The sequence below is a fragment of the Condylura cristata genome, unplaced genomic scaffold, assembly GCF_000260355.1.
Source record: "Condylura cristata isolate star-nosed mole 26May11 unplaced genomic scaffold, ConCri1.0 scaffold00004, whole genome shotgun sequence".
Taxonomy (NCBI): domain Eukaryota; kingdom Metazoa; phylum Chordata; class Mammalia; order Eulipotyphla; family Talpidae; genus Condylura; species Condylura cristata.
The window spans coordinates 31,830,720-31,843,094 of record NW_004567105.1 but is presented as its reverse complement, the minus strand read 5'-3'; the positions used below and the strand labels follow the sequence as shown (position 1 = coordinate 31,843,094).

The following is a 12,375-nucleotide window of genomic DNA, read 5'->3' as shown; positions in this document are numbered from 1 at the left end:
TGGCACAGGGGTGATTTGGTGATGGGAAACCCGTGGGATTACAATCAAGATGGAAAAAAAAAATGTGCAAAATGATGTAAAAATAAACTTTTGTAATAATTAAAAAAAGAAATAAATAAAACACAGCTTTGAATAGAAAAAAAAAATGTGCAAAATGATGTAAAAATAAACTTTTGTAATAATTAAAAAAAAAATCCATGTTTAACAATAAAGGAATAAAATACTTAGGAATTAACCAAAAAGGTAAAGACTTTGACAATAGTAACTATGTAAAGTGTGTTGAAAGAAATTAAAGAAGACAAGTGAATGTATGACATATTCATGGATTAGAAGACATAGTCTTGTTAAAATGTCAGTATGATCCAAGGAAACAGGTTGAATGCAACCCCTGTTGAAATCCCTCAGAAATAGAAATGTATCATAAAATTCATATGGAACTAATGGTACCAGAATAGCAAATGCAATGGGAAAAAACAAAAATGGATGATTCACACCTCCTGACTTCAAAAACTGCTGCAAAGCCACAGTAATAAAAATTTTTGGTACTGTCACAAACACAGACTGGTGGAATAGAATCGGGAACTCTGAAGTAAACTGTCACATACATATGTCAAATTTTGACATGGGTGCCACAACCTTTCCAACTGGGAAAGAACAGGTTTTTCCACAGATTGTTTTGCACACACAAGAATGCAGTTGGATCTTTACATAACACAACATAAAAAAATTAACATGAACCAAAGACCTAAATATAAGGCATAAAGAAAATTCTTAGAAGGAAAGCATAGGACAAAACTCACATGACTTTGGGCTATGCAGTGCCTTCTTATACATGGCACTAAAGGTATAGACAAAACAAAAAAAATCATATTTCATGAAAACTTTTTTTTATCAAGAGATACTATCAACAGTTTAAAAAAGTCCAGACCCACATAATGAGATAAAACATTTGCACATCATATATTTGATAAGAGATTAATTCCCAAAATATATATCGAGTTCCTAAAACTGAACAACAAAAAGAATAGTCTGAGTCAGCAATAAAATAAGGACTTGAGTAGATGTTTTTCCAAAGAAGATATGTTAATGTATTAATGGCACTTGAATAGCACACACTGAAAAAATGGTCATGACCAACAATTAGGAAAATGTAAGTCAGAACTATGCTGAGATACCACCTAACATCCATTAATATGGCTAATATTTTAAACAAGTGTTGGTGAGGATGTAGAGTAATTGGAACCCTTGTACATTGCTGGCAGGGTCATTAATGGTATCACTACTGTAGAAAATAGTATGGTGGTGCCTCAAAAAATTAAAAAGAGGATAACTATGTGATCCACCAATACCACTTCTGGATATAGATCCAGAAGAGTTTAAAGCCGGATCTTGATATATTTGAACATTCTGTAACAGGACCATTTATAATAGCCAAAAGGTGGACAGATGTTACCAAACGAATGAAGAAAATATGGCGTATGCAGAAATAGATTACTATTATTAAAGGAAAGCAGTTCTGGCCCTCCTTCGTGGCACAGCGGGTTAAAGCACAGCACTAAGAAGCTAAAACCACTTCAGCATGCATTAGATCCCTGCCCCGGAGGTGATCCACATGACACAGCAGACCTCTCCTGACCCCCCCACTGCTCCCCTCAGCAGTGTACTTCATGGATCTGCCTGTTCTGCTCCCCATTCTATCTCTGGTGAATCCTCTCACTGCCCCTACACCTCTGGCCTGTACCACAGTTCTGTATGCATAAATAAATAAATCTTAAAAGAAAAGAAAAGAAAGCAGTTCTGTATTTGTTACCGTATGGATGAATTTTTGAGGACATTATGCTGTGTGAATAAGCCAAGAACAAAAAGATAAATACTATGTTTTCACTTACGAGGTATCTAGAGTAGTCAAACTCTGCTTCTACATGTAGTAAGAATGGTGATTGCCAGAAGAGAGAATGGAAAGGAGAGTTGTCTGATGGGTAAAGAGTTGCTTTTGCAAGATGAAAAAAGTTGTGGAGATTGGTTGCACAAGATCATTGAGTACATTTAACACTTAAACTTAGATAAAATGATAAATTTATACTAATGGGTATTTTACTACAATAAAAAATTGGGAACAGATAAAGTCTAAAGATGGGACAATAAAAATTTCCCAGTTACACTAATGGAGGTTTAAAATATTTTCAAGAGTTGTTTTGGTTTGTGTACTTACTCTTCAATATGTTTAACTTCAAGTCATATAGCTTTTCTTTGACGTAGACTTATAGGGAAATTGCTCTTAATCACATTATGATTAAACTTCATTTCAGGATGAAGGTTAACAATGTTTGTAAGAGAAATTAGTAAAAGGAGGAAGAGTGATTTTTCTAAGTCAGTTGGCTAAATCTCTTCGAAAAAAAGAGATGGGCAAGCAATGTGTACTCTGTAAGGGTAATGGTTTATGTTAACACTAGCTGGATAGTTTTACAAGGCTAGAAGCAAAGCATGATATATGCTAAAACTTTTTTTAGAAATGACGGTATGTTAACAGAGAGGCATGCCCTAAAGTGGGGTTGCTATGCACCCTAAAATGGGGGTGTAGCAGCACCTCATGGGGGGCATACACAGACACCTGACTGCTGATTTTGCATGTGGTTTAGAAGTTGAGAATTGAAAGCTTTGAATGTGTGTGCACATGGTTTTGAAAATGTTCATTTTGGATGTCAATCATATTTTGTTAACTCCAGTTATTATATAGGTTATAATGAGACTGTTTTAACATCTCTAACATAATGCTTGATTTAGTGTGAGTATTCAGTAAATGTTAGGGCCTGTGTTTGAGGTTGATATTTTTTGTATTATAAAAAGTTATTAAATGACCAGAAAATTACTAAAAATATTAAACTCTCTTTTGACTCTTGTAACTCTAGACTATAATTTATTGCTACAATTTCAAATTTTATGATCTTGTGACTGTACGGCATGTTTGTTCATACCAACCTTTTTTTTTTTTTTTTTTTTTACCAATAACTGATATTAGACTTGGTTGTGGGGAGACTTATAGAATAGAAAGATAGGGAAGTAGATTCTAAAAGAGTATCTATGTTTTGGGAGGCTTAAGGAAAGTGACTAGAGGTAAAGAATTACCCTACTGTTGGCTAAAGTGGGCTGTTAAGAGCTGAAAAGAGCCCTGAAGGTGATTTAGTCTAATCTTGCTCATGAGTGTGTAGGTAAGTATTGAGAAAGGAATCATCTCATGTCATAAATATTTATTGTGGAGAAGCCAGAATTGGTGATTTTAAAGGTCCTATTTATTCAAATAGCATAGAATTTCATCCATTGCCTTTTTTTTTAAAAAGGCTATGTTAATGATTTTATATATATATATATATATATATATATATATATATATATATAATATATTCATTGGTTAAAATTTTAATGGTTTCTTTTTACTTTTAGAGAGTTTAAATAGATTAAAGGAAATAAAAAATTCTCTCCCCACATATTATTTGTAGGATAAGTCACCACACAGAAAAAAGCCATGGTATTTTGAAGTATGATTAAATTCCTGATGCTGCAGCAGAGGCTAAGAACATTAATGGCCAGATCTAGGTAAGTTAAAGTTTACTAAAAACAAATTGTGAAGTCCCAACATTGTCTTTTAAACTAGAAATTTAAATAATGTTTACTTGAGTGTAATTATTTTGTTTCCTAATTTATTGTCACCTCCTACCACCAAAGTATAAGGATAAATAGTTTAAACCGAGACTGTGTTCACTAATTTAAAATATTCATTAAACTTGTTACAATATTAATCCTCCCAAATTGTAGCTATCTTTTGTTCTAGAATTACGCTAGCTATGATTATAGGTTGCCTTCTGGAGCAAGCATAAGTCTCTTTGTGCTTTTGCTGAATTATGAGCTTGGCAGGGTATATACTAATGAGATCATGTGGTTTCTCATCAAGTATTTGCTGTATTAGTGCATATTATTAGGTCTTACATAACTCTGATGTGGTCTCCAAACATTAATGTGGTGGTTATAAATGCAGAATATCTGGTGGCTTGCTTTCTCTTGCTTTAGGAGTTTGTGGTTCAGGAGTCAATGTGGATAAAAACTTCACATTAAAAAATTCTTCTGTGTTAGAAGATTAACTACAACCACCAGTTGTTCTAGTAGTTTCAGTCTCTTACTCATACTAAGCCTTTTCTTTACCCATATTATACCTTTTTTAATCTCCATTTTTCTCTTAATTTGTCAGCACATTTCTCTTTTTCCTGACTAGAACTGATGTTCTGATCACTTCAGACTCTTGGGTTGTCAGTATTCCTTTCATTCCCATGTCTTACCCTGTCAACCTTGGTCACTTGGGCTGTCTTCTGGACAGCTAGACAAAGCTAGCGAAACAGCTAGTCTTAACTCTTCAGCTTCTGCCACGCTCTCAGCACAACCTACTTAATTACTTTGCTGCCTTTCTTGGGTAACTTAGCATTCTCCTGGAGTTCCTCATTTGATAAACTCACCTTCAAGTTTACAAAGAATTTTAGGATGATAGCTGGCTCTGCTTCAGCTTCTCTAGCATGCTGTACTCATCTTGTTCTTCCTTCTCACCCCCGAAAGCCAGGCATTCCTCCTCTTCTAAGCAGACTTCTCAATCTGGGCTCCAGAACTAGTTATCTCAAGCCATCCACACTGTCTTGATTCCTCTATTTTGTTCACTTCTGTATTTTTAAATCTTTTCAGACCTACTAGTTACAAACCTAAACAAATATGTAATCTTAAGGCAGTAAGTAGCAGAATTAACATATTCCTGTTGAAACCTTGTCTGTCCACACTCTAGCTCTCTACACTTTCCATTCTAGGTCTGCTCTTGAAAGAACAGCTTCCATTCTCTGGGGGCCACTCCTGGATTTTTCCTTTGCTCATTGAAGTTTGGCTCTGCCTCTACCTTTCCATCCTTGTTGGTAGTCTCCGCTTTGACACTCTAGTTTGTACTCTTCTGCTGGTTTTTTTCTCTGTAATGCTTTTATATTCCCCAGAATTTCAATTACTACTCTTGAGCAATGTCTTCTATTTTAGTTTCAAGTATCATATATCTTCCAATATTTTACCTCCTTCTCAAACCCACACTTCTGTATTTATCTCTCTATTGTATTTCTCCACTTGTCTGTGCCCTGGATTCTCAATTTTCACATGTCTAAAACTGAGCTACTCATCATCCCATCCATTGGGAGACTGCTGGTTTTTCTCTCTCAGTAAAGTGGAACCAGCGCTTCCGTTGCCAGACTGAATACTGACTCCTCTTGTTTTTCTAGTTAGTCACTCACTGTTTCTGTCCTAAATATTTTTGTTGTCTTCCTAAACATTTCTTAAGGCTTCTCTGGTGACCTAGGTATTAAATCTCAGCACAGTCACTGCTGTGGCACAAGTTCAATCCCCAGCCAGGGAAGTGGCCCACATGGCGCAGCAGACCTCTCCTGTCTCACCTGCTGGTCCCCTCAGCCGTGTATTTCAGACAGTCTGCCCTTTTTGCTTACCACTGTGTCTCTGGTGTATCCTCTCACCCCATGTACCTCTGGCCTATACCCGTTATTTGATGCAAAAATGAAAAAATTAAAAAAGAAATGAGTTTCTTAAATACATATATATATAGTTAATTCATCATCTTCTGTTTATTCATATACTTTGACTGTTCTAGTTTTATAGTTCTGTAGCATACTTTTCAGTATTTTCTAAATGGTTTTCTTCCACTGAGCTAGACTCCCATTTAAGTTATCCCATAGAGGAATAGAATTAAAATGAAGTCCAGACCATCTTACTTTTCCTGCTTGAAAGTCTTCAGTGGCTTCCACCATGTGTAGTAAAAATCCATCTTTCGTGGCATGCCAGGTACGGTTTATGTGCCCATGCTAGGCTTTCGTCAGCCATTGTAACCTGAAATACTCGGCATGGGTACAGCTGCCAGGAGGTGGCACCACCACTCATCTCTGCCCCTGCCCACCTGGAAAGTGCTGCGTGTTCAGGCAGCAAGGAGAAGAACCTTTTTTCTAATCCCTTGAGATATATTTTTTTTTTTTTTAAAGATTTATTTATTTGTGCATACAGAACTGGGGTACAGGCCAGAGGCTCAGGGGTGGTGAGAGGCTTCACCAGAGACAGAGAGGGGAACACAACAGGCAGATCGACGAAGTACACTGCTGAGGGGAGCAGCGGGTGGGTCAGGAGAGGTCTGCCTCGCCATGTGGTCACCTCCTGGGCAGGCGGGAATCGAACTCATGCGGAAGTGGCTTTTGCTTCTTAGTGTTGTGCTTTAACCCGCCGCGCCACCAGGGAGGGCCTGTAATAATGTTTTCTTTTTTTTATTATTACAGTAATGTTTTAATTGTTTTATATTCATGAAGAATTCAGCAATGAAGATACATGCTTTTTTTTGAAGATTTATTTATTCACATAGAACTGGAGTACAGGCCAGAGATGCGGAGGGTGAGAGGCTTCACCAGAGACAGAGTGGGGAGCAGAACAGGCAAATCAATGAAGTACACTGCTGAGAGGAGCAGTGGGTGGGTCAGGAGAGGTCTGCCTCGCCATGTGGTCACCTCCAGGGCAGGCGGGAATCGAACTCATGCGGAAGTGGCTTTTGCTTCTTAGTGTTGTGCTTTAACCCGCCGCGCCACCAGGGAGGGCCTGTAATAATGTTTTCTTTTTTTTATTATTACAGTAATGTTTTAATTGTTTTATATTCATGAAGAATTCAGCAATGAAGATACATGCTTTTTTTTGAAGATTTATTTATTCATACAGAACTGGGGTACAGGCCAGAGATGCGGAGGGTGAGAGAATTCATCAGGGACAGAGTGGGGAGCAGAACAGGCATCAATGAAGTACACTGCTGAGGGGAGCAGCGGGCGGGTCAGGAGAGGTCTGCACGCCATGTGGATCTCCCATGGGGCAGGCAGGGATCGAACTCATGCGGAAGTGGCTTGAGCTTCTTTTGCAGTGCATTAACTCGCTGCGCCACAAGGGAGGGCCCGAAGATACATGCTTTAAAAAAAAAAGATTTATTTATGCATGCAGAACTGAGGTGCAGGCCAGACGTACAGGGGTGGTGAAAAGATTCACCAGAGACAGAGTGGGGAGCAGAACAGGTAGAATGTCAAAGTACACTTTTGAGGGGAGCAGTGGGAAAGACACGCGAGGTCTGTTACACTATGTTACAGGCGGCGGATTGAACTGCACTGAAGCAGTTGTAGCTAACTTCTCAGTGCTTCACTTTAACCTGTTTCACCACCAGGGAGGGCTCTAGGATGTATTAAAGAAGCTGTGCCTTTAAAAAAATTTTGGCTTCCTTTTCATCATTAATGGTTACTAATTTTTTTTAAATTTCATTATATTTTTTACATCATTCTTCATTTTTCCATCTCAGCTGTAATTATCACAATTATACACACATATATACATACATACACATGTATGTATATATGATTTATGTGTGTATGTATATGTGATTTTTTTTTCCCCCCTTTTTCCTGATCCCTTACACTCCTGCTATGAGTGAAACCAACTGGTATTTTTCTTTTTCTTTCTGGCTTATTTCACTAAGCATGATCTTTTCCAGCTCCATTCACATTGCCGCAAATGGCATGAGCTTATCTTTTTTGATCACTGAGTTATATTCCATTGTGTATATGTACTAAACCTTCATCCGGTCATCTGTTTTGGGGCATTTGTGCTACATCTTCCCTATTATAGAGCATCCATAAACATGGAGGTGTAGGTATCCTTTCGAATTAATGCATTTGGAGTGGAACTGCTGGATCATATGGAAGCTCCATTTTTAGCAGTTGAGAAACCGTCACACAGTTTTCCATAGTGGTTGTACCAGCTTACATTCCCACCTGCAGTGTAGGAGAGTTCCTTTTTCTCCATAGCCTTCTCAACATTTATTGTTGCTAGATTTTTTAAATATGTGTCATTCTCACTGGTGTGAGGTGGTATCTCATTTTGGTTTTGATTTGCCTTTCACTTATCATAAGTGATGTTGAACATTTTTTCATATGTCTGTTGGCAGTCTACATTTCCTCTTTGGAGAAGTGTCTTTGTAGCTCTTCTGCCCGTTTTTGATGGGGTGGTTATTATATTTGTTGAGTTTCGTCAGTTCTTTGTATATCTTTGTGTCAGTCCTTTATTGTTAGTATTATGTGCAACAATTTTCTCCTAGTCAGTGGGGGTGTCTGTTTGTGTAATATCTCTTTTGCTGTACAGAAGCTCTTTAACTTGCTGTAGTCCCAGCTGTTTATCATTTCCTTCACTATCCTTGCTTTAGATGATGTTTGAAGATGTTACTGAGGTGTATGTCATGTAGTGTTTTGCCAGTATTTTCTTCTATATTTTTTATGGTTTCAGGTCTTATGTCTAGTTTTTTAATGCATTTTGAGTTGGTTTTTGTGTACGGTGTGAGGTAGTAATATAATTTCACTTTTTTACATGTGGCAGCCCAGCTCAGCTTCCCCAGCACCATTTCTTGAACAAACTTTCTTTGTTCCATCACATATTCTTTACTCTTTTGTCAGTGATTGTCCATAAAGCTGTGGGTTTATATTTGGCTTTTTTATTTTATTCCATTGGTTTGCACATCTTTTCTTGTTCTAGTACCATGCAGTTTTGATTATTAGGGCTTTGTAGTATAGTTTGAAGTCTGGGCATGTGGCACACCTCCCCTTCTTATTCAGAAAGCTTTGGCTATTTAAGGTTTTTGGTGGCTTCATATAATTTCATCAGTCTTTATTCTATTTCTTTGAAAAATGCCATTTAAATTTTTATTGATCTAGCATTGAATCTATCAGTTGCTTTTAGTAGGAGGGCCATTTTAATGATGTTAATTCTTGTAATCCATGAGTAAGAGATGTCTTCCCATTTCTTTTTATCTTCTTCTATTTCTTTTAACAGTGCTTTATAATTTTCTTGATTACCCATTTTTTAAAAAATAAAACATTTGTCAAGCAGAATGCTTAGTGCCCTGGGAAATTCAGAAGATGGGGTTCCTACTTTAAGGAAGATCACTGTGGAGTGATGATGATATGGACAAACGTCCCAGTATAACATGATTAGTGCATTGATAAAGTGGTGTCCATCGGAAACCCCGGGGTGCTGGCCACAGGTCCCTACCTCATTGTTCAGGATGGGTCATATTACATCTATTCTGTGCTATAGTTGTATTGGATTCCTCACTTTCTTTTGAAAGCAGCATGGCCTTTTATAACCTTTGATGACATTTGTCTTTGCACATATTCCTTTTATCCTGTTGTCTCAACAACCTATTTCTACTTCTTGCTTAGCTTGTTGTTTGTGTTCACCTTTTTAGGTAGTGCTGCCTGCCTGCCAAACTGAAAGAGGTAGTTACTCCTTCTCTGTGTACACAGACCTCTTCTTAGATTTTAATATGACTTATCATAGTACGTTACTGTTTACATGTTTGTCCTCCCTTTAGACTCATGACTTTTCAGAGCTTTGTGCTGTGACTTAATAATCTTTACACAGTAATACTTAACTGGCATATTAGTTAGCAAAAGCTGAATGTAAGTCTTATATTAATTTACTATTTTAGCTATACTTTCTTTTGGTTTCCACACTAGTATACTTTTTCATTTTCTTAGAATGCCTGTGGGCATTCTTCACCATAGTCTAGTACAGTTCATTCACATCATGAGTGATTAGAACACCCACTGTGTGCCTTGTGATTGTTAGGACAGGGAATGCAAAAATGAATGAGGGCCATACCTGATGGGCAGGAATTCACAGTGAAAGGGAGAATGTTGGTAAGAAAGACAGCCTCCCCCAATTTCTAGTAAGTGAAGTGTGATAGCAGCTGTGGTACTGGGAAGTACAGGATGGGGTGGGGAATATGTCAGAAGCTTAACTCAGGCATTTGACTGGTGCTGAGGAGACTTCCTGGAGGCACTGTACTGAGCTCAGTCTTGACAGAGGAAAGCAACTGTAACCGTCGGGTGTGTGTAAGAGTGTGTATGTAAGTAAGAGTATAAAAGAACAGGATGTTCCATGTGAGCTGTTTAGTATGAACATGGGTAGGGCTTGAAGCAGAGGAAGGGAAGAAGTTACAGACAAACCAAATTGTGCAGGACCTCATGTCTCATTGATGAGTGTTAAGTTTTTTCCTGAAGGTAGTGAAGAGCCACTGAAGAATTTAAGCAAGTTTGAGTTATATTTCTGTTTTAAATGTTTAGTAGTTTCGGGCCCTCCCTGGTGGAGCAATGGGTTGACACAGCACTGCAAGCTGGCCGCAGCAGCAGCCGCTTTGGTGTGAGTTCGATCCCTGCCCCCTGAGGTGACCACGTGGCGTGCAGACCTCTCCTGTCTCACCTGCTGCTCCCCTCAGCTGTGTACTTTGTTGGTCTGCCTGTTCTGCTCCTCACTCCGTCTCTGGTGAATCCTCTCACCACCCCTGCATCTCTGGCTTGTACCCCATATCTGTATACATAAATAAATAAATCGTTAAATATTTAGTAACTTCTTATGCTTTATTCTGCCCTCCTTCCCCCTTCAAATGTTGCCACATTCATTTTGATACATTTTCTTGCTTAAAAGTGATGTTTTTAATTTTCCCCTCTTTTCATCTGGAGTGTCCTTGGATACTTAAATGTCATCTATAGCTTCATAAATCTACTGTGGGGAAGAAGAATTAGATATGGTTTATCAGTTTGCCAGTTTTCTGTGTGTTGTTATTTTAAGCTATCTTAGTGCTCTATTCTGACCTTGACTTATGTCAATTATCAATAAGCTATTGATTCCAGGGGTACATAAAGTATATTACAGTGAGAAATACGAATCAAAATATCTGCCAAGCCTAAAGTGTAGCATCCTTTTGTAATTTATTAATGAAGATGCCTCATAAAAAAATAAACAGTTAATTCCATGAATGACTTTATTTAAATATCATTACACATGAAAACTTAGGTTGGTTTGATTTTTTTTTTTTTTTTTTTGAGATTTTTGTTGTCTGCCTCACTGAGCAAACTTCACCAGGTAGCTCCAGCCATAAATATTTTGGGGCTTAATTCTCTTCATTAAAATAATGCAGGGGGCCTTCCCTGGTGGTCCAGCAGGTTAAAGTGAAGCACTGCAAGTGAGCTGCAGCCAATTCAGTGCAAGTTCGGTCCTGGCCTCGGAAGTCACCCACATAGCACAGCAGACCTCTCCTTGCTCGCTGCTCCCCTCAGCATTGTACTTTGTCAGTCCGTTCTGCTCCCCATTCTGTGTCTGGTGAAGCCTCTTACTGCCCCTGTGTCTCTGCCCTGTACCACCCCAGTTCTGTATGCATAACTAAATAAATCCTTTTTTAAAAATGCAGAAGATACTTTAAAAAAAATTGAGGGTTCATGTTTGATGATTTCTGAAGTTTTTTTTTGTTTTGTTTTACTATTTTTGTATCCTTCATCTAATACTTTTTTCCAAATTGTCTTTCATGTAGTGCTCACATGGTCTTCTGAAGAAGCCATGGGTAGCTGTTGTAGCTGTCCAGATAAAGACACTGTCCCAGATAACCACCGGAACAAGTTTAAGGTCAGTAAAATTGGTTATGTTTCTTGTTGCCTTCTTGGGTGTTTTGTTTTTAAACTTAAGTTTATTTTTCTTACTTCTTCACTTTATCTCCAGCTTCGTTTATTGTCTCTTGATAACATTTTTCTTAGTGACAGTGTGGAATCCTCTCCCTGTCCAATTAGCAACACAGTTCTGGTAATGCTTTCTTTAAACTGCCATTTTATAGTAACTCTTTGCTCCCATCACTACCTAGCAGTCATTGCTTCGTGTCTAGTAATTTTTTAACTGGACCCTACCTGTAGTCACCCCTGTGATCCTATGGTCAACATAAAGGTAATATTCTTTCTTCACTCTAAAACTTCTCCAGTGTTTTATTAGCCTTAGGCTACATGCATCATACTTTTCATTCACAACCAATTAGTGTTTTTCATAGTCTTGATTTGAGTCTGCTACAAATCAGTTCCTCTGGAAACACAACTTAGGTGTAAGTTATAACTGTTGATAGTTCCCCGACTTTGTGCAGGTTACATTATCATTAAGTCTTTGTTTCACTTTTATATAATGCAAAATTGGTATTACTTGCACTCTAGGATATTATAGGATTAAATGGGGGAAATACATGTGATGTACTTTGCCCCGTCTCAGATGTGTAAGTGCTCCTTCATAGTGTTATCTGTTCTTCATAGTGTCTGACCATTTTCAGAAATTCAGCAGTTCAGGGCTTTCTTTACATGAACATGGTGCCAGTCTTGTCTTGGGCTCTGTGGGCATGATGCCTTCTTCTTTGGCCTTGCTGTAGCCTTGCATCTTCCCCTGTGGCTTCTGCCTGACAACCCC

General features: G+C 38.0%; 1 protein-coding gene across 2 annotated transcripts in view; it reads left to right on the top strand.

Annotated features, from left to right (window-relative positions):
• The window catches only part of FRS2 (fibroblast growth factor receptor substrate 2), a 98,638-nt gene that overhangs the window by 81,198 nt on the left and 5,065 nt on the right, over positions 1-12,375 (top strand). For both annotated transcript variants that reach the window (XM_012720588.1, XM_004675903.2), the window contains 2 exons: positions 3,498-3,594; positions 11,468-11,559. In XM_012720588.1, the coding sequence (XP_012576042.1) occupies positions 11,494-11,559 (66 nt within the window). In that variant the 5' untranslated portion in view covers positions 3,498-3,594; positions 11,468-11,493. The remainder of the gene's footprint in view (positions 1-3,497; positions 3,595-11,467; positions 11,560-12,375) is intronic.